The sequence below is a fragment of the Andrena cerasifolii genome, chromosome 1, assembly GCF_050908995.1.
Source record: "Andrena cerasifolii isolate SP2316 chromosome 1, iyAndCera1_principal, whole genome shotgun sequence".
NCBI classification, from domain to species: Eukaryota; Metazoa; Arthropoda; class Insecta; order Hymenoptera; family Andrenidae; genus Andrena; species Andrena cerasifolii.
This window is the reverse complement of record NC_135118.1, coordinates 19,593,655-19,616,442: the sequence shown is the minus strand read 5'-3', so window position 1 is coordinate 19,616,442 and position 22,788 is coordinate 19,593,655. Positions and strand designations below refer to the sequence as shown.

At 39.3% G+C, this 22,788-nt stretch overlaps 2 protein-coding genes across 9 annotated transcripts in view; one reads left to right on the top strand and one right to left on the bottom strand.

Annotated features, from left to right (window-relative positions):
- Positions 1 to 19: 19 nt before the first annotated feature.
- On the bottom strand, positions 20 to 1,771 carry LOC143369283 (STING ER exit protein). The gene is made up of 4 exons (XM_076813042.1): positions 1,557 to 1,771; positions 954 to 1,110; positions 539 to 767; positions 20 to 265 (listed from the first exon to the last, which is right to left on the bottom strand). The coding sequence occupies exons 1-4, from the start codon at positions 1,675 to 1,677 to the stop codon at positions 119 to 121; spliced, it is 654 nt and encodes a 217-aa protein (XP_076669157.1). The 5' UTR covers positions 1,678 to 1,771; the 3' UTR covers positions 20 to 118.
- Positions 1,772 to 1,887: 116 nt separating this feature from the next.
- The window catches only part of Mical (Molecule interacting with CasL), a 91,973-nt gene continuing 71,072 nt past the window's right edge, over positions 1,888 to 22,788 (top strand). For 6 of the 8 annotated variants that reach the window (XR_013085341.1, XM_076812538.1, XM_076812547.1 and 3 more), the window contains exon 1: positions 1,888 to 2,240. The gene's annotated coding sequence lies outside the window, so the exon portion shown is untranslated. Of the gene's footprint in view, positions 2,241 to 3,076; positions 3,100 to 22,788 lie in introns of those variants that run through there. The other 2 variants (XM_076812558.1, XM_076812514.1) reach the window with 2 other exon arrangements.

The following is a 22,788-nucleotide window of genomic DNA, read 5'->3' as shown; positions in this document are numbered from 1 at the left end:
ACGAACAATCAGTCGGAACTTTATAAAACAAATTTGTACAACATTTTATTTCAATGTTTCTCATTCTATACAATTGTGTTTGACTTAAATACGCGGTGATAATAATACAATCATATCTTTATACATCCAATAATGTTCCTCTGGGCCTTGTTCTCTTCGGATCCGTTTCAGGGGGAGGCATGGCTTTTCGTTTATTCATTCCTTTTCTCTCTAATTGTTTCTCAATTATTCGTGCATTATTAGCGTATGAATCAGCGACTTCTCTCTGAAAGTATAAACATGCACTTTTAATATTAACTGTCTTTCGCAGAACAGTACAAATTCTTTAATTTCCTGCTGTGATAAATTTCTATTAAGACTTAAGAATTATGGCATTATATTTTAATCGTGTATATTCCTTTACTTAAACACTAATAGCGATTTAGAAAATACTTTAATAGCCCTGTAGTTTCCTTAGCAAGTAGACGCTTCTACTGATTTTAATTCTTCCAGAGAAATTAACATTCGCCGCCAATGCATCGCTGTACATGTAACTTACGGCTTCAATTTCGTCCTCTTCCTCGTCGATCGTAGAAACAGTAACCGAACTGAACTTCCCCATATTCTTCGTATGTTTCGTCACCATTATCTTCTTGGGTTTTTCTATAGCTACTTGATTATATATATCCGTCATAGGGCCTTCGCCAGAACTTTTGATCACCGCACCCTTTACGATAAATACAATATTCGTTCCTTGGTCGTGTTTATAATACAAGAAAAGTCCACACCTGCGAAAACGTGCGTACAAACTACGATTAATAGCTTTCGTCGCGACTCGCAAAGAATGCTTCGCAAATGTAAATACCACCAAGAATTACGTTTCTTGAAACTTCTTTTTTAGATATGTACAACAGAGGCATAACAAATGCATCATTGAGAATAAAAACGAAGGAATGCAGGGAAATATTTCTCACTTTTTACACTTCTGTCGATACTGCCTCTCTATCCCCTCGGACCGTTTCAGATACACGGCTTCGTCTTGCTCGCAGGTCATTTTGTGGGCATGCTTACTTCCATCGATAACTCGTGCACCGTCTCTCTTTCGCAAAGGTAACTTTTCTATGGCACAGTCTGAAAGAATGAACAAACATTTATATACCGTAACAGTGTTTGATGGAATGAAATCAGGAACGGCCACAAGGGGGGTGCAATGGGTGTACAGGGGCCCCAGAAAAAGGATAAATGAAAACGAAAATTTATTTGATTAAAATTCAGAAAAAAAAGAAATTAGAACATATTTAAGTATATGACTTTTTTATTGCCATATCATTATTAATATTATATTATATTATTATCTATTCTAGAAATTATGTTAATTTTTATCGTTTTTTTTTATTTTCTTTATAATTATTATTATTATCCTTTTTTTCGTGATTTCGTTCTGTGAGAAGATGTTACACTTTTTTCCCTGTTAAGAAATTATTCGGGGCCTCAAAATATTTCTTGCACCCGGGCCCCTTTATAAAGAAGGCCGGCCCTGAATGAAACGTATAGATACCAAGCAAAGTAAATCTAACCTAAAATCAACGTCATTTGCCCACACAAACAGTAATAGATGTGTAGCGGTTTTTCTTCGCTGTATTCTTCTTGGTCTTTGGTATCAGAACATATTATACTCCTTGACACTACTTTCGGCATTTTCGCTTCGAATTATACCACCAGCACAACTGTCAACTCACAGCATTCAACACCTTCACTATTATTTCCCAAACAACATCTTTTTACCATTTACTGTTATCGCCACAAGATAACGCTAGCCACGTGGAACCGTGTCGCCATCTCGCGAGGCGAGCGGCGTACTAGAGAAAGGTTGGACGAAAGAGGATTTTCCAGTGCCTCCTGCGATTGGCAATTCCACTTGGGCGCGCTGGGCGTTCAGTTGCGGTGGAGCAGTAGAGCGACGGACGCCAGTCGAAGGAGGCCAGTCGCAGAGGCTACGCACGAGTTGCCAATGGTGGGCGGGCAGAGTCGCGCGACATTCATCAGTTAAAAGCGGCAGAGAATGTGAATAGTGTGATAAGCACGCCGTAATGTGGTGCACGATCGAACAGTAATCCGGCTCATGGACGCGCGCGGTAATGTGAGCTGCTAAGAAATCGAGGGAAGGCGAAAAAGTGCAGTGACTCGACGTTTGATTGGTGGTGTGCACGCAGAGCGGCCCTTCGCGCACAGCACACAGGCACACGCACAGGCAGCAGCACGTACGTATCGCACACACGTTTGTCACGTACAAAAGGCTCACACGACGGCTCCACCTCTGTCCCTGTCGCCTCTCTTTCACTCTCCCTCTTCCTCACCCTGACGTTCCTTCTGCATTCCAGCAGTAGCTCGCACGTAGTCGCACTTTTTTTTCCCCCCTCGTTTTACACGAGATTTACGACCGCGCCCCCTTCGGTTCCGTACTCGGCGCGTTGCACGCTTTTCCAACTTGCTGGGAACAAGACGGTCGAAACATTCGCGCCGGCTGCCTCGCTGGAATTCGATTGCACGGTGCCCGTCGATCGTGCTTAGAGAATCTTCCTCCGCGCTGACAAAGCAGGCGCGAAAGGGCCACGGGAACCGAGCGATGCCTTCTGACATTGAAAACATCGGAAATGAACGCGCAAAGGCGCTACGGGATTCTCGTGACTCGCGAAAATAGCTAATCGATTTAGGGTCTAATGTCCGCGGAACCGTAGACGGCTCTCTTTGTTTACTTTCACGGGGTCGCGGCGGAGGGAAACGCACGGGCCTACACAGCGCATTGTCTATGGTTATGAGTCGACGGTGTTTATAATGCGATAGGGGGGTTCGTAGCGCGGCCGGGGCTACGTACGATCCCTGCGCAATGAAACCAGCGGTGCACCGTGGACGTTTTTAGGTTACGATACGTATCGCTGCGTATCGACAGATCTCGGTATCGCTTATCCGTCAGCTGACGAGAAGTCAGCCATGTCATAAACTCGCGATCGTGTCGTTGCGTGCCTGTCATGGAAGTTTTGAATCTTGCCCGCTTGTAAGCACCATCGCGGCACCAGATTAGCAAGGTCGAGAATAAGTTCTGCGGTCTGGAATCACTCTGTGAGTAGAAGGATGTTTGTCATTTACACGTGGGTAATTATCCTCGTGGTTGCCGAATTTCAAATGGCTCTAACCACAAGGAGGAATAGCTGAGGCATTATTGGTCGGAGTTCGTAGAAGTTCGATCGCTTAAATTGTTGATGTAACGATTCAGTTAGATAATTCGAAGCGAGTAATCGTTAAATCCTATTCGCGAGCTTGCATAACGATCTTCAGTCATGTCTGAAAAATGGCTTCAGCTAGGATATCCGGACTCGGACTAATTCGATTCGAGCGATCGTGACTTTTAACGATCGATTGAATTATTGATAAACGGCGTGGTTTAACGCGCTTCTTGCAGGCAGGACAGAACGCGTTTCGCACGTTTCTCGCGCGCGCAATGATCGGGACACACGATCTTGCCTGCATCGGCTGTCGTCGAAGGACGCGGGCGAGAGTGAAAGAACTTCTGTTTAGCAAATAAACAAGCTCGGTTTTATCTACACCGCCGCGGCTCAACGTAGCGTTCTTCTCGGAACTGGGCGGAAAAATTCGAATTGCTCCATTATTTCTTTAGCTCGAGCACAACTGGAATATACGCCGGCCATTAGAATTCTTGTTCTTGAGCTGTTAAACTCTTGAGCCACTGTGAACTGTTTAGTCAATTTATCTTTAAACTCACTAGAACTTTTGCGGCTCTCGACGATCGAACTGCGCATAAATTCGATCGCAGCTTCATCAATTTCACTGAAACGTGCAAACATTCTCGTTTCAATTTTGTTGAATCAGCCGCAATGTTCGATGAAAGTGAACCGTGTAAATTCGCCTGCAGCTCCGCTAATTTAGCCGGCCCGATTTTCGAGTCGCTCAAAAATCGCAAATCGTCGAATTCTTCTCCCCAGTAAAATGCTTAATAATTCCTAGAAATAATCCCGGCTTAAAGTACCGCGCACAGTTCGCCCACGCGTTAAGGGCATTTGAAACGCTTGTGCCACGTCTTTATGCAGCGTGAAATCGAATTTTCTTCTCGTTCGAAAGCGCTGGAGTGTCCCCCAAACACTTTCCCCGTTTGTGCACTCCCCTGAATCTCTCGGAAAAATCTCGGCCGCAGCTGTTGCGAGCCGAGATGCGGTAGGAATCCACGCCTGGAGTTTGTCGCCCGTGCAAACAATTTTTATCGCTGTGTGTAACGTAGGTAGCGTAAGGCAGCCGGTGTGCACGCCGCGCGTGGGCCGCGTGCACAGCTTTGCAACAGATAAAAGCTCGCGCGGCCTTTGTCCTTTTTCGCGTGGTCGACTAAATTCAAGCCTCGTCCTCCGCGCGTCGGGGAACCACGCCTGGGATCTCCTCTTTAGGGAACAGATTGGAAACTCGCGGACGGACCTACTTACAGGGAGGGTATTTTAGGTGTCCGCCTCCGATCATTTTGATTTTTGGATATGTTACAGAGGACCGAAAAATAAGAAATACGTGTTTTTTTATTTTTCCCCGTTTTCATATTTGCGGGGTGAAAACTGCGTTCAAAGTTAGGGGTTGAAAAATCATTTTTGTGGAATATCTCGAGAACTATTAGAGATAGGGGAATAGTGTCAGTGGACGAATTTTGTGTCTTTGAATGCGAAATATGACTGACTCGCCAGATTTTCAAAAATCCACAAAAATGATTTTTCACCCCTAACTTTGAACGCAGTTTTCACCCCCCAAATATGAAAACGGGGAAAAATAAAAAAACACGTATTTCTTATTTTTCGGTCCTCTATAACATATCCAAAAATCAAAACGATCGGAGGCGAACACCTAGAATACTCTCCTTGTTAGTTAAACACACGCAAGTTCCGTTTTACTGATTGACCCGAACGTTGAGCTCGATAATCGACTTTAAACTTTGGTACCCTGCCTGAAGTGATTATGGGGACGCAGGGAAGGGTTGAAACGTTAAATTTAAATATATAATCTTTCACTCCATATTGCACGAATGGTTTATTTCTATTGTTAAACATGGTTTTTAGACTATTTTTAAAAAAAACGAACTTATTGCTCGGGGATGAAAGAAATATTGATTTATGTTTAATGGATTGTATTAGTGTAAGTAGGACCTCTGTATAGGTTCGTCCTAAGAGCTCCATACAAGTTCACGAGTTATTCCCACCTCCTCTTCAGACTGACCCAAACAACCGACTCTTCAGACCACTTTATGTCAAAGTCATTCGAGTATTCGATATCCCCTCTTGAAACTCAATGTTCGACGTAAGATTCTTGAAGCAACCCTGAGGGCCAGATGTTTATGTACGACCCTTGCCAGGACCTCCAGGAAGGTTTATAGCTTGATCGTAGCTGTGAACCCTTTCAGAAGTCCTAGTAAAATACGTCGGGGTAATTGTTACGTCAACGTCTGAAACGTGAATTGACATCGATCCCCCTTTTCTCTCCCTTATTTAGACGAAAGTTAATACTCAATTTTAGAATGCTTTTAGCATTTATGTTGGTAGGTAGGGTTGCTTGGATTAACCCTACACTGCGCATTTTTTGTGCAGTAAAAAAAGTTTAAAATAATGAAAAAATACTGGGTTACGCGTGCGTGTTTTTATTGGAATTAATGGACGTGTGTCATTTCTGCTACATCGTGCAGTGGGAGCAAGTGTTACAAAATGCAACCAGAAATTTAGAATCCTTCGCCTAGATTTAAATACAGGTTACAAAATGCAACCAGAAATCTAGAATCCTCCGCCTAACTTGCTTTTAATGCAAGTGCTTTATTGATTATCAAAATTTTATAAAACGCGTGAATGCAGAAAAAATGTCCCTGGTTCTTTTTTATTTTTAACCGACTTCAAAAAGGAGGAGGTTTTTTAGATTCGACCCGTGTGTATGTTTTTTTTTTAATATTTGTCCTCACATAACTCCTCAGCATACGATTTTGATGATCTGTTTTTTCTTCGAAGCAGGGTTTAGATTGGCTTAAGGGGGTAGGTTACCCTCAACAACCAAAAATCAGGCCCTTCTTCAAATGCACATTCTGAAGTAATAAATGAATATAGAGATAATTTTTGTTTTACTTTTTAAGCGCCATTTCATTGACTTTAATGCGCAAAAAGAAAATTTTAAATATATTTATAGGAAACAAAGTTATAAATATAAATGTGAGAGCGTGTACGCGATGCACCGTTTGATGGTGAACGCGATTCCGGGCAGGTGAATTACCTAAAACACAAAGTAAAAGCATTTTTATAATCTGTAAGACAGTCTCCATCTTGTGCAGGAAGCAAAATTTTGTTAAACAAATTCATACAATTTTTATGTTGATATTTCTGATTTCTTCCTTTTTTTGTAAGAAAAATATTTTTTGTTTTTTTTTTTAAGAATTTATATTGAAAATGTGCTCCCAATACATAGAGGGTAAATGTAAATTTTCATTCAAATCGTTCGAGCGGTTTTCGAGATTTTATTCACCGTTTTGGAAAACGTAGTTTCTGGGAAATCGCGTTTAAAGTTGGACATCGTTATCCGATCGCATGTGCAGGCTCGTACATTTTTTACTGTAATTCCTTCAATTTTTAGAATTTCGGGGCTCGGTTGTGCTTAAAGTACGTAGAAAAGATGTAGCTAGCGAAATATGCAAACATCCTAAAAACCAATTTTCGAAAATTTTGAGGGTAACCTACCCCCTTAATACTTTGCTAGTACTGGTTAATTTCTATTTCATGCATCCTCGCATTTTAGAGTATTTCCGCACGCTGAGTTGTAGAACCCGCATAACGAATTAGAGATATCCTTATTCTCACTTTTTCAAGTCGCTTATTTTTCGAATTTTCCGCTTCTAGCAAATGCTTCTTTTTTTACTTTTAACCCTTTGCGTAGGTCTACCCATATTTTAAAAAATAAGTGTAGTTATATAATTTAAAAAACTAAAAAGTAAAAGATACAAAAATTAAGAAGAAATTAAAACCGACTTCAAAACAATAAAAATGCACTGAAAAGTAAATAATAATTTCGTCCCTTATTTAATCTACGACTATCAATCTCTTTAAGTCGGCGCCAGGTTTACACAGTGCAAGTGATGAGGCGCCGACATAAAAAAAATCGAGAGTCGTAGATTAAATAAGGGAAAAAATTATTTTTTAATTTTTAGTGCATTTATATTTTTTCGAAGTCGGTTTTAATATTCGTTTAATGACCTTAAAGGTGGTGTATCGGATCGTCTGCACTGCGCAGTTGATTGTTTCCAGTAATAAAAGCTTCAAATCGGTGAAATAAATCTTATCGAAATTATCGCGGTAAGAATTTAAAATCGGTAGTCGTGTCGGATACGTTGAGTGGGACGATAATTTGATTTAAGATTACCGATGTTCTTAGGGATCTGTTATTTGCTTGATTCTACGAGCACAAAATGTTCGTCGTCCGATTAGAATTCTGTCGAGCGATCTATACTCGTCAGTCGAAGTTGAGAAGTTCGCGAAGTTGCCCGGAGAATTCGCATAGGGCCTTAATATTCGTTAATTGCGCTCGGAACTTCGCTTATTCGGACTAAAGCGAACGATGGAAAGCACCGATTCGCCTGGAGTTTAATCTTCGAGAAGTAATCACGAGATTCGGAATTAATTAATGGCAATCCACGGTTCTCCCGAGCCGCGCGTAGAAAACGAATTTGCAATATTGGTTCCAGGCACGGCAAAATGATTTATTCGAGTAAAAGTGAAAGCAACAATTACGGCTTGAGCTTAAATGATCGCCGTCGAAAACAGCACACTTTTACCGGGAATAATTACAATAGAATTCTTCACTTCTCAGAGAAAATTGAGAGATTTGCAGAGGCATTTTTTCAGGTACATTCCACTCAACTGTTAAAATTTACGATTTCGCTTTCACTTGTCAGTCTTATCGCTCGAAATTATTGTAGATCGCCTAACAGATATGGCCAGTTTTCTGTGTAGAAACAGTGAGTCAATTAATTAAATCCAATAGGGGAGAGTTTCCAATATTTAATGAATATAAACATCTGATGGTAAAAATATCAAGAAAATGCGAAATAGAAACAAAATCCTTTCAGCTTTCACCCTATTTTGTGCGTGCTATAAACATTTAATAACATCAGGTGTGATTGATGTAGCTTTTCACCAGTTTATTTTAGCTGATAATAATCAAGCAATGCAGTTTTATCCTGTATTTTAGTATTTTTCTAAAGGCAGGTTTAATGTAGAATATTTTACATTCATCTTATGCATTTATTACATTTATTATAAAGTTTAAATCGATATTCATAAATGCATTATGTTTTAGGATTTGAGATCTCATGTTATTAATGGATGCCAGCTAGATAAAGTGAATGTCCCAATTTCTGCTCATGTCCCCATTTCTGTTCATTTCGTATTTTTCTTATTATTATATGCGTTACGTTTGTACTATAGTTGCAAGAAAATAATTCTAAGTTATTTAAATTATTTAGAGCATTAAATATTTAATTACAGATAACTAATAGTTAACCACCTTGAAATATCTTTCTTAAATAGTTTTTGAATTGGTTGGTTTTATTATTAAAGAATTAATCAATTACTCTGCAAATTTTGATCGCAAAAAAATTTTTTACACCTTCTTTATGACGAGTTACCTCTTAAATCAGCAGAAATTGGGACATTCACCTTATACATCACCAACATCCTAAACACATGCCAGCGCATCGCGAGTAGTCACCCTCGGAAAATCCTTTGTACAGCGATAACAGATTTAGTCACCATCATCGACCCTTGCACCTTCCATAGTTCCTTCCACGCCATCCTTATCCCTTCTTCCACAACTTCTGTAGGGTGGATGTACCAGTAAACGAACACGTACCAGTGAATGGACATTTTACATTGAAACGAGTAAACCAAGTTATTAAAATAAGCAACTAATTAATTAGAAACTTCTTTTAATTTCTTGCTTCATATCCAAACAATTTTTGCAGCACGTGGAATGAATCGCGCTACAAACATAATTTTATAAAAGTGTTCATTCATTAGCCTTGAGTGTTCATTTATTGGCGTGTTTACCCTATATACATATAACCCTGTCTCAAAATTCTAACTTCAGATCGTTGCTAGAGTTTAAGAGCGGAACCTCTCCCCTACATAATTCGATACCCTCATGCGTCTTTAAAATAGCGAATATTTAACCGCGCGTTCCATTCACTGATCTTGACACAAGAAAAATGATCTTCTGTTTTGAAATATCCTAACCCCCTTATCGTTGACCTCGTTTGCGCTCATTGACGGCGATCACTTTAGCCAGTTCCCGATGTGTGCCTATCTAACTTTTCATTGAAAACTTCTTCTAAACAACGACTTATCGCCGGCCACTCGAGACGATGCCAATAGAATCGCCTCGCGAGCAAACCGATTATCGTCCAAACAATCCGTAACGCGAGCTCAAACCTCTCGCCGGGCGGTTAGTCACTGTTTGCGCTAGCAAGTGCCGCCAAAGTTGCTGCAACTGATACGCAGAAAACTTTTTATTAACCGTCGCTGACGCGGTCTGAATATCGAGCTGTCCTTCGATCGATGATTCATTGGCACCGAGTAGACCCGTCTTAAATAGCAATTGCAAACGGGGCATAGCCGCCGGTGAAGACATAGACGCAAAGTATGGAGATTAAGTAATTGAAGCTGAATTGCCACGGCTTTCACGATAGAGCTGGATCGACCCTTTGCCGGGGGCAGGATAGAAATGCGCACGTAAGGGGAGGTTTCGAAACAAAAAAAATTAGGTGATCTTTAGGAATTAATTAAAGGAAAACTACTGTATATAATTTAATGGGACTTTGGTTATTGTATTAAGGATGTTTTAAGTTATAGAAGTATATTTTTTGTTTTATAATTCATCATTACGGACGGCACTGGGGAGTCGTTAAAGTCAAGGTGTCAAAAAATTGATCCAAATCGGTGGGCACTGTATCTTCAAAAGTTATTCTCCGATTCGACTGAAACTTTTTTATTTTGAAGAATATACTTCTGGCTAGGAAGTAAACCAGAAAAAAATGGAAAGGTGACATTTTTTAAGAAAATAACGGCACTTGAAGTTTGAAATCACTTTTTCCATATATTTTTCACTGTTTCATCGCCTTTGAAAATTATAAATTTTCATTTTTTTGTATTTTTTCTGGTTTCCCCCCCTAGCCAGAAGTATATTCTTCAAAATAAAAAAAGTTTCAGTCGAATCGGAGAATAACTTTTGGAAATATAGGTTCCAGCGTTTTAAGAACACTGTTTCGAGAAAAACGCGTTTAAAGTTTTACGTGAGTGCCGAGTGCCCGGGTGTTACGCATGCATTTGCCGCTACTCAAATGCCTATAACTTCGGGAATTTTACGAATCTCAACAAATCCTTTTAAACACGTATTCCTAAAAGATTGAGCATTCGAAAAGTAAAATAAAAAAAAAATCGACTTTTAGACCGGAACCTCCCCTTAAGGGGGCGCGCCAGCTTGATAGGGTTTAAGGGAGGGTGCCAACTTGGACGCATGAAAATCGTGGGTTTATTTAGCAACTAGCTTTACTACTCGGTTTCGCCCCAAATTTAGATTTTGATTTTATAAAAAAAATTTTTTATAAATTTTTTTAGTTTTTTTTTTTTAATGATCACATTCGTCTGGATTAGTTAGGCATAATGAACTGAAGCACATCTCGTGATCCCAGAGTTCATCACTCAAAAGTTTTTAAGCGACAGACAAACCCACAAAAATATAGAAGCCTTCTGCTTTATATAGTAAGATTTTTTCTTTTAAATAATGAACTCTGTAGAAAATCTATTTAAGGGCATTTATTATATATCTCTTGAAGATTAAAAAAAGTTTGTTCATTTTTTTTCTCAACAAAATGCCGGTGCTAGAACCGCTGATTTTCATCCACCTCCCTTAAATTAAGCCTAAATTAAAAAATAAATTTACTCGAAACTACTGTTCACAATAAATTGATCTTTTACAGATATATTATTTAATCGTAGTTTAATACGTTTGCAAAATATTATTACAAAAGATGAAAAAAAAACATCGCGGCTACAGTCTGATGCGCGACGCTGCCCCGGGTTCATGGGCGACCAGATTGCTCGGACGTGGATGATCTAAAATCAGAAAATGAATTAGTTTCTTCCCAACAGATAGTGCAGCTAAAATGGAACGCACAGATTTTTCAAAATTCTGAAATTTGTAAAAATGAGCAAGAGTTAAATTTTTATTTTGGCTTCTCTTGTCTTAGAAACACAACTTAAAAAAAATTGTTACAAACAAATTAATGAAAATTTTAGCTACAATATTTATTTCGAAACTTTCTTATTTTAGGCCCAATTTAAACTTCATCAAAGTGCCTTAAATTTCAAAGTCTAATCGACTGGGTGTCTAAAAGAAAGGCGTATATCCTATTCCATAGAATTTCCTAAAAGACGTAAAAACATTTCGTTGCTCACCGTAGCAATTAAAGACTAACTAAACTAAATAATAATTCAATAATGAGAAAGTAATTGATTAACAGCCAGGGGCGGATTCGATGATTTGGCGCCCCTAGCCTAACAAGCGTTTGCAACCCTTCCGCGAAATGTCTTAAAAGCGTTGATACAATTATAAAATCAATTCAACGTGACAACTCACATATGAATTACTGCTGATTTGCTACGTGAAGAAAAGTGAATTATTTTTAAAGTTATCTCAAGCCCCTACCTTTAAAAACCACCCATTAATTTCATTGCCAGGGAAAATAAACAGAAATTCTATTTCAAAAAACGTTAATCCATACTATTATCATTGACTGAAAAAATAAAAAGTTACATGCAAAAACAATTTGCTATCTTTTCCAATTTATTTCAGCCAAAATTTACCCCTGTTAACTGCTAATCCAGAAGTCCTTGAAAAATTTGCCACGTACGCCCTCCAGGAGACCCATTCAATTTTAGAGCATCCATCCATATCTAACCGATCTTTTTGATACCGCCAGATCTCTCACGGCTTTCTATGATTTCTCGTTTCTGAGATGCCACGAAAACAGAGTAGCTCCTCCCTCGCCTCGACGATCATCTCGGGGCGAGTGCGAGCTGTCGAAAAGTTCAGTAATGCTTCTCAAGATAAACGCCTGTGTACTCTGCACAGCGCGAAGTGGTATTTGCGATCTTCAAAGTGGTAAGGTCTGCGCCTTCCTCGCGCAGCTGTGCCACTGCACTTTTGTAAGCTCGCTGGAAAATAAACCGACGGGAACGTGCAGTGAAATCCTCCTGCCGCCCCTCACAATGCCCCGCTATTCAATAGATTTCAGACGGCTGTACGTCAGTCCTCTTCTACCTGGCGCGCCGTCCTCTGATCGCAGTTTTCTGGCTGACAATGCGCGGCCTAGCGAAACACTGCTCGCTTCCTGCAGATAGTATACCGTCTTCCCTGCTCCAGACACCTCCGATCCTAACCTGGGGCAGATCCTCAACGTGGAACTCCGCGGGACTTCGATGTCTGCCCTGTAGAACTACGCTGTATTCTCTCGTGCACTTTCCCATTATCAAAAACAATGAAGGTGCTTGTAGATAACGCTGGGCGATAGGAATGGACGAACCATCCTGTGTACCTGCTTCCCGCTAAACGATGAATCATTCGATATTTCCGCCGCGCGGGGGATTCTCGAGGGAGTAAACATCTGTTTTGGGAAACACTGTGAAATTCCACGGTTGAGCGGCCAGAGCACCCAAAATATCGGCGGTCTTCCTGAAGAAGGGATATTTTGGCGTGGACATAAGGATTTTGCGGCGCGAGCCGCTTCTAATAATATCGGCCAACTGCTCTGTTTCATTGAGTCGTCATCTTCGTTAAGAATCTATATTTAGATTCTCAGGAATCGAGCGTGAGTTCATGAAATTCAAAGATTTTTTATGGGCTTCGTTGCGCGAAATTGGGCCTTGAATTCTTGTTGATGTACCTAGCCAGGCGGCCGAAAAGAGGCGGATGTTTGTGATTTTTTTTTTAAAAAGTGGCAGCATATACTTTGACAGAACTTTTTGCAGTTAATAGAGCAACGTTTGAAGAATATTTGGTAATTTTTTCGTGGAAAAATGTTCACGTTTATAACAAAGTAACGGCAGACATACAGGAAGCCTTTTTAAAAATTTGGCTTTGCGGTGAGCACTGATATTCGGAACCAGATTATCTAAAATCAAAATACAGAAAAGATTTCGTTGGTATATTAATGTATCCTCTGATTAACGGAGGGAAAATTTAAGGGGTTAATTTAAAACAAAATGTTACCGGCTATTTAAAGTGGAAGTCCAGATTTTTTCGCGCAAAAATCACGCGAAAAAAATTCACCCGGGTTAATGAGTGTTTTCCTATTTGCCAGTATATCTTGAAAATTATAGTAGATATGAAAAGCTTGTTATAGAGAAAATTTAATGGGTCTTGTATGCTGTATAGAACTATGTAATCGAAATGTTTAAAATTTCTGGTGGGGCACATTTTTCTCTTTAAATTACAAATTTTAAATAATTTGATTGCACAGTTTTATAGGCCATAAAAAGCCGTTAGATTTTCATTGTAATAATTTGTTTATACCTGCTATAGTTTTTAAGATATGCAGGAAAGTAGGAAATCACTCGCTAACATTTAGGGGTGTTTTCACACAGAAGAATGAGCACAAACGAAAAATTTCCCGATGCTTCTATTGAGGCCCTCTACAAACCCGCAGGGTTTTTAAAAAATCGAGAAAAAATCAGTGAAAAAAATCGAGAAAAATCAGTGAAAAAAAATCGAGAAACAATTAGTGAAAAAAATTGAGATAAATCAGTGAAAAAAAAATCGAGAAAAATCAGTGAAAAAAATCGAGAAAAATCAGTGAAAAAAATCGAGAAAAATCAGTGAAAAAAAATTCGAGAAAAAATTAGTGAAAAAAATTGAGAAAAATCAGTGAAAAAAAAATCGAGAAAAAAATCAGTGAAAAAAAATTGAGAAATATCAATCGATAACAAGATTCCCTTGTTAGCCGTGTTGGAAGAATATTTCGACGGTCTTGCTATCGCCGTAGAATTTACGAGTTTATCGATCTTCACGCATCAGGGGCAAACGCGCGATAGCCTATGAATGTTATTCCCCATTTTTACTCTCTAGCCAGCCGCACAAGTGCACTTCGCGGAAAGAAGAACCGCTTCACTAAGGAATACGCGCTCGGTGATACGTTATCGTTCTATGGTTTCAACGAACGAAACTCAATCCGAATACGTTTTGCGGTTCGCTCTAGCCTCGAGACGTTCGCGAAATCGACGATATTGTGACTAGGGTTCTCAACTTTTTTCAGGAAGATATACACTTCACCGCCAAATGTGATAAAAAAATCGTAAAAAAATATAGTAGAGGGTAAAGGTACCAGTAGTTGACAAATTTTCAGAAAAAACGTAAAAAATAAGGTTTTTATAAGTGCAACTATCTCTTTTCAACGGCGCACCGCGGCTTCTAATACTCACAGTTCGCCACTTCTAAAAACCTTATTTTTCATGTTTTTTTTTAAAAGTTGTCAACTACTGGTACCTTTACCCTAGGGTAGGTACTTTGCAGAGGAAAGTGGTGCAAAGTAAAAGCACGTTAAAACAACGATACCTTATTTTTTAAACGCATATATTTTTGTGCATTTTGTATTATTAATGAATTTATTATCTCTAACAAATATGACAAAGGTCTGATGGCACTGAAACTCCAAATTAACATATAGGGGAGGCACCAGGGCTAGTTGACACAGAGGCAGGTTAATACAGACGAATTATCTCGACACCGTATGTGTAACAGTTCTCGTTTATGTAGAGAAAAAGTAAATAGTCGTGTTCACTTTCCAATCCGTTTTGAGACGCTATAGAGAATTTTATAACCAGAACTAATTTGGCATCACATCGAGTCTTTTGAAGGTAAGGTAATTATGTCTTTTTATGTTGTTTATATGCTCCACATTTTTTTATGGACATGTTTGTACATAATGACTTCCTGTAGGGTAAGTCGATACGTCTTCTCTGGGACATGTTGATACAGTGTATCAATTTCCCCCGACTATTTCCAATTTAATTTCTTCCCTCTATTTCTAGGAAAGTGGTTCGAAATTATATCAAAAAGACAAAGCGTGGCGAGATATCGCAAGATATTTTTAACAAAGCGTGTGTCGCGGTAGAAAAAAAAACAAAATCATTAAAGCGAAGCGCGAAAATATGCAATATTGACCAAACGAGTTTATTAAGATATATTAACAAAAAGAAGAATACACCTTATGTTAAAGTGGGATATTCCAGACATAAAATAAAAATAAAAAAGTATTTTATGTTTGTTCAAAAATCTGTTTGATTTTTAGAATACGTCTTTGTTCAGTTAGAGTCTATATTGTTGGAAAGGTATCTAGATTAAAATTAGATTTTTCAAATTTATTAGCTATTCATTGAACGGATATTTTACAGATGTATCAACACGCCCCACAGCAGTATCAACTTGCCCCGCAGTGGGTTTAAATTAATACATTTTGCATTCGTCCAAATACCATTATTTTTTCATTCAATTCGTAGCTATGTATTTTTGCAAGTTTTCGCTTGCTATATATTAAAGAGGAAGTACCAAAGTGTATTTTGACATATTTGTTATTAACTAATTAAAGCAAGCAAGAATGCAAAAAATTGAAAACCGAGTAGCGCAACAACTAGCCCCGGTGTCCCTACGAAGCGAATACGTCACGAATCGGACGCGCGCGTGGGTGGAATGCTCTCGAAGCCTCGTCAGCGTTCCTCGTCACCATGCACAGTTATTATCCGGGCGATCGGGAGGGCTATCGGTCGCCCGGCTATATCGTCGGCCACGCGAGCCGCCGCCGCGCGTTAGGCTAAACTACGGCGATGGAAAAGTCTAATTAGGGTCACGCCGCGTAATTCCGCGGTACGCGCGAAACCTCCGACTGGGCGCGATAAATTTACGCGCGGCCCGTCGGGGCTCTCCGCGCCGGCGAGCATCCCGACAGAAAATTTGTGAGCCTCGCGAAACCGGGGATCGAAACGATGCTCGTCCCGTCGCGTTACGCCGCTCTCGAACGGTACTTTTACGGACTCGTAGGAAAAAACTGGCGGATAAAAAAAGAAGGAACGTTAGGCTGCTCGAATTGCTTTCTAACGACGCGGGACTCGCGGGGCTGTGAAGCGGGCACGGTGCACTTGGATATCTGTTTAAATTCCATACCCGGAGAATCTTCGGGCCACTTTCGTTTTCGACCGTTCCCCCGGCCACTTTCTACCGCGCGCACATAATTATTTCGACTTCGACTGCGCGAACGTCGAGCCGCTCTATCGGGCATTCCTCCTCCACCCGGTGTAGAAAGCGTAAAAAAAACACCGCGAAAGAATTCGATGCCGGTGATAGAGACGTCGATTTGCCGGGGACAATTGCGTTGCAACAACCGCATCGCGGCTACGATTAATGCCGCTGTGTTCTAGTTTTCCGTGGAACTGTCCGCGGCCCCGCTTTCTCGTTCGCTTCGACTCGACGCCGAATCGTCGACTTGGCTCGCAGCGAGTTCGTCCCCGTGCTCGGTCGGGAAGCGTGTGGCCCCTTCGTGCATTTCCGGCGATCTTCGCGGACACTCGTGAAAAGGGGCTTGGAGAATAGGTGCAGCTATTGGTCAGGATTCTTTTCGCTGATTCTGGACCTTCACCTCGTAAAGGAGAATCTGGTTTAGGACGCTGAAAAAGGTGATTTTTCGTGATTTTTTTTAACACAGATGGATCAAGTCGAACTCTCCAGAACTTTCGGGGTGTTTTCATATATGTTTATGCAAGACGTAAATAAAATTTAATTGAATAATTTCAAGTTCGTCCGGACGAAATTGATTAATTGTTGATGCGCGTAGACTGCGACTGGAGTTGGGAAATGGCGGGAAAAGTGGAGCCTTTAATTCTTGCCCGAAATAAACAAAAGGAAGTTTTTTCTTAGTTTACTGAGTTACTTAGTTGACTGAAACTTTTTTTATTTTGAAGAACGTACTTCTGGCTAGAGGGGAAACCAGAAGAAATTACAAAAAATTGGAAATTTATAATTTTCAAAGCCGTTGAAAGGACGAAAAATACAGGGAAAAGTGATTTTAAATTTGAAGTGTCGTTATCTTCTAAAAAAATGTCATTTTTGTAATTTATTCTGGTTTTCCCCTTTAGCCAGTAGTATATTCTTCAAAATAAAAAGCAGTTCAGTCGAATCGAATAATAATTATTGGAGATACAGGTCCCACCGATTTGGACGAATTTTTGAACGCCTCGACTTTAACGACTCCCCAGTGCCGTCTGCAACGGTTAATTATAAAACAAAAAATATATTTCTATAATCTAAGACATCCTTAATACAATGCAAAAAGTCCCATTAGATTATACGTAGTAGTTTCTCTTGAATTAATTCCTAAGGATCACCTATTTTTATGGGCTTCTAGACCGGAACAGCCTCCTAACTCCTAGAAATGCCACTATTACTTGGTAAACGAGCGCGTGTAAAGAAATGGTCCGATCGTTTCAGTGAATCCTCGCATGTCCGTGAATCCTCGCATGTCCGTGAATTTAAAATTTGAGTTCGGGAAAGAGTTTGAGAATGTTCGCGGCAATAAAGCGAAATAATGGCACTTCGACCCGCGGTCGATTAGTTGGCGAAACCACGCAGATACGCGCTGCTGCGTGTGTCGCATAAAAGACAAACCGGCACAGCAGAACCATGGCCACGGGTCCTTATTGAACGATCGTTCCATTTTTGTCGTGTCATTGAAACGTGACCGGCAGACACGATCGTAGACAATCGATATTCGGTCCGTGCGGTTGACTCACGAGACGATAACGTTCCGCCGCAGTTGTAATGATGGCTGCGCGACTTGGATGTCGGATTTCCTGTGCCGCGTGCCCCGACATCGCACAGTGGCCTGGAAAGCGGCGCTTTGTGGCCAAAAGTCAATTTTTCAACTTCAATGTTTACAGAAATATTCTTTTTTTCCTATGTACTGATAACCCCCGAAACCTTCAAACTCCAATCATATTATATATTTCAGGCAATTCTATAATCAGATATAGTGTTACAAAAGTGTAAATCATGAAATTTTAAGTGAAACCAATTGTTGTAATTACTCATTATAGAACAATAAAATATGGGTTTGTATTACACGAGTATATAGGTAAGTAAATATATTTTAGTTATTTATATGTGTTATAAGCATTTCTTAATGCGTGTATAAACAATGTAAAATTTATAACTATTTACACTTCGAGAAGGCTTATAAAAAAATGATTAGAAGTGATACACATCGGACCTATTTTATATGAAAGCTTAGACAACTGCTGTTCAGATCATGTAAATTTTAAGTGCAACTTCCTGCAACCTTTGGCTCTATAGGGATTTTAAAATCCGTCGCGCGAGGAGTTTTGCGTTCTGAACGCGTGTCCCTATGCAACCACTTGAAAGGCGCCTGAGGAAGTTGAGGGAAATCTGAAACGCTTTCATTCCGTGGACTTTATCTTCTATTAGTATTAATTCGTATAAACACTGGATATTGGCTCGTTCGAAGTGTCTTTCTGCCTCCTCGGATTAGTCTTTTACCGAATGCGCACAGTGAACCATCTCTTGCAGTTTGAAGTTTTCATTTAATTTTATATATTACAGTATAACCAGCGGCCATGGCCGTGATGGAAACACCGGTTCTCGTTAGATCACCGAAGTTAAACATCACGGGGCGGCGTACTGGGGAAAGATGGGTGACCATCATCACCTGTTTCCCGGTGCGTCGCCGCTGCTGGGACCCGAAGGAGAGAGGAGGGAAAAAGGAAAAATGATTATCGTTCGTTGGACAATATAAGCCGAAATGCTTTGCACACAGGAAAACAAAAAATACAATACAATACAGTATTACAGTATAAATTCTCTAAATTAAAATTTAGTTATATATGTATATAACAGAAGAAGTTATATTGTTGCTGCGTTCTCCATCTATCGACGAAAAAGCATCGACATCAAGTTCTTCAACTTCATCTTTCGAAGAAACGACTGACGATGATGAGGATTCAGATGAAGATAATGAAGAAACAATCAATGCCCATACTTAGGCATTTAAATAATTTAGAATTGGATTCAGAAGACGTATAATAATCAGGCATTTATATGTATATTTCAGCTATATTTATCAATCAGTTTTCGTCTTACTTCTTTACCCGTACTTTCGTTTTACGTTCTTTCTCTATCTTTTTAATATTGTCTACTTTTCCAAAAATGCTAACTTAACTAAATGTAATCGAATTTTATTAAAAAAGCAATTGATTTTGACTTACAAAACAGCCATAAACATGTCTAGAATTTTGCCGTGATATTTCATTCTTTTGTGCACAGTAACAATTACTATTCTTTCAATAATTCACTCTGAATAATCGTATTACATCACAATTAGTATAAATAGTCGTAACAGATCAAAATATGCGTGGAAAGAAATCGATATAAGTATTATTTGAATTTTGGCCACGAAACGCCGCTCTCCAGACCACTGCGCATCGCGCAACCACCCTTTCCCACTAGTATCTTGCTTCTTCTGCTATTTCCGTGAATTTCGCCGACTAGCGATTAAGGGCTGAATTTAATGCGCTGCACTATTTAAAGTAAGTCCAACGATTAACGCGGAATGGAAATGCAGCGTTTCCTGTCGGCCCACTTGCTCAGAGCAATTGGGAGATCGTGTTTCTCGGCAATTTAAGGGAATGAACCGAGCGTCAACGGTGGAGGGAATATGATATATTTACTGGCTAATGTTGTTGCTGATTATTAAAGACGCACCGACTAGCGGCCGACCAGGGCGGTTAACCCTCGGCCGGGCGCGCCAATGACAGGTACACGAGCAGGCGCGTGGTGAACTCAGTTCAACAGTTGAAAATAATCATTTTAGCCCCCTTCAGGGGGTGTAATTGACCCCTGAAAATCCGGTTATTTTCCGATTTTCTGTTATAACTCGTGAACTGTAAAATATATTTTTTTCCAAATGCTAGATTTAATTAAAAGAAGTAACTTTTGTCTTGAAACTTTTTTTCTATCTCTCACGGTTCCCGAGTTACAACAGAAAATCGAAAAATAGCCTAATTTTCAGGGGCTAATCTCACCCCCTTCGAGTGAATTTGGGCAGCAAGCAAAAATTGCGCTGTATCCAGGAGGGAATCCCCTACATATTCACAAAATTTCAGAATTTTTTGAATTTTCGGCTTCGGGATCTTCCCTTGTCAGTGACGCCCACACCTCGCCCCAAATCAATTAGTAATCATTTTAAGATAAATGTTATTATTGGTGGGAAACAGGAGTATGAGATTATGAATAGGAAGAATGTAATTTTTTTTTTGTTTATAATAAATTCATATTTTAATTTATTTATTTCACTATTTAGGATAGATAACAGATTTATTGTAATAATTGAGTATAATATAAAGTATCTTATGAATATATAAAAATTTATGTATGTAATTATTATTATCAGTCTAGTTTGATGAATCGATGAATATGATAAAATTAATTTTAGTGAGTATTTATGAATTGCTGCAATTGGGGAAATAATTGTGCTTGCCAAAATAATTGGTAATATGAATTAGTCTGAGCAACGAATTTGTCGCTCTTCACTCCGCAGCTATGGAAGCAATCATCCAGGGAAAGAAAGTTGGAGAATCGTTGACCGTGGGCGGTTGGAGCGTCCCGAACTTATAACTCGCGGAGCAAATGGAGCAGAAAATGTGAGAAATCGTTGATCACAGTGAAGGAGTGTACAAAGTAGAAATGGTGCGCGTTGGCAGTCGACAGGGACACCGAAATAACGTTCTAATCTCTATTCTTGGCACACGCCTCCCACGTAGCCTGACAAAAATGCAAAACTCCTCTTATAACCGTCCAAGTGTCATCATCCCTTTCTATTTCTCCGACAGGGGTGACTAGGGCTAGTTGATACAGAGTGCAAACTAATGCAGACGAATTATCTCGACACCGTATATATATGTAGCTCCATTTCAACGAGATACGTGAAGATTGTTGTTCAATTCTCTCCTACGATCCACCGTACGTGTGCAAACATTGACGTTAACAATAGTTTTTTTTAAAAAATTGTTTTCGTTTATAAAGAGAAAGAGTAAATAGTTTTGATACATCCAAATTTTTCATTGATTTTGTATGTATTTTCTCAAGTTTTCGCTTACTACACATTAAAGAGGAAGGACCAAAGTATATTTTAGCATATTTGTTATCAAGTAATTAATTCAAATAAAAAATGAACGAAATTGAAAACAGAATGACGTATCAACTAGCAGTGGGGTAAATTGATACATTTTACCTTCGTCCAAATAACATTTTTTCATTCATTTTGCACGTATTTTCTCAACTTTTCATTTACAATATATTAAAGAGGAAGGACCAAATTATATTTTAGCATATTTGTTATTAAGGAATTAATTCAAATAAAAAATGAAAAAAATTGAAAAGTGAATAGCGTATCAACTAGCAGTGGGGTAAATTGATACATTTTACCTTCGTCCAAATAACATTTTTTCATTCATTTTGCACGTATTTTCTCAACTTTTCATTTACAATATATTAAAGAGGAAGGACCAAATTATATTTTAGCATATTTGTTATTAAGGAATTAATTCAAATAAAAAATGAAAAAAATTGAAAAGTGAATAGCGTAACAACTAGCAGTGGGGTAAATTGATACATTTTACCTTCGTCCAAATAACATTTTCTCATTCATTCTGTACGTATTCTCTCAACTTCTCATTTACAATATATTAAAGAGGAAGGATCGAAGTATATTTTAGCATATGCGTTATCAAGAAATTAATAATTCAAATAAAAATGAAAAACATTGAAAACTGAAGAACGTATCAACTAGCCCTGGCCCCCCTACTCCATCAATTCTAGAAAAGCGTTCCAACTTTCAATCACCTGGATTGCCGTTGCCCATCGCGCGTTGTCAGCTCTCACGAATAACACGACAGATAGAGCGTTCCGCGGAGATAGGATCGATAAACTCGCGTATCAATGACAGGTAAATTAAAAAGGTAATTTATAGGAGGCGTGCCAATGAACGTGCAACTGATGACCCTCGAACATACGACGGAAAAGATAAAGATACAGTCTGTCCCACAAGAGTGTGACGCTCCTATCTCCGAAAGGAATCATTAAATTTAAAGAAAGTCAATATTGCCAAAAAGTACGTTTTATGAATTAATAACACGCAGTTACCTAGAATATGCCCTCGTCTCTCCGTTGTTGCCGATAATCGGCTTGACACCGTTTAGACACGCTTCCAACTAACTTTTCTGCATACTCCGAAGATGAAGACCACATTTCTCGAATATTTCGAGATAACTGCTTGACCGCGAATATACATTTTCCTCGAAGCTTGTGCTTTATGCAACCCCAAACGTTTTCGACTGGATTCGCGTCAGGCGATTGTGCAGGCCAGTCCAACGTTACTATGCTCTTCTCCACGCCGTGCAAAAACGACGAAAAATACAGATGTCACATTTTAAAAGTCGCCTCTTCGCTACGGAATCGCGAATTAAAAGTGCCACACGTGTTAACCAATGTAGTAGAAAACAGTTTTCTGAGGCAAAGTTTTCTCTCTAGATTTCTCAAGGGCGCCCCTTCTTAAAGGGGAGGCTACTGTAAAAAATCGGAAAAATTGATTTTTTCTTTTTACGTTTTGTGAAAGAC

What these genes read in the sequence shown, in the direction of transcription:
- LOC143369283 (XM_076813042.1), bottom strand. Translation starts at nt 1,677, where the DNA reads ATGCCGAAAGTAGTGTCAAGGAGTATAATATGTTCTGATACCAAAGAC. An exon ending in GCAAATGACGTTGATTTTAG is followed by an intron (nt 1,111 to 1,556) that starts GTTAGATTTACT and finishes TCATTCTTTCAG; the next exon opens with ACTGTGCCATAGAAAAGTTA. An exon ending in AAGAGGACGAAATTGAAGCC is followed by an intron (nt 266 to 538) that starts GTAAGTTACATG and finishes TTATACTTTCAG; the next exon opens with AGAGAAGTCGCTGATTCATA.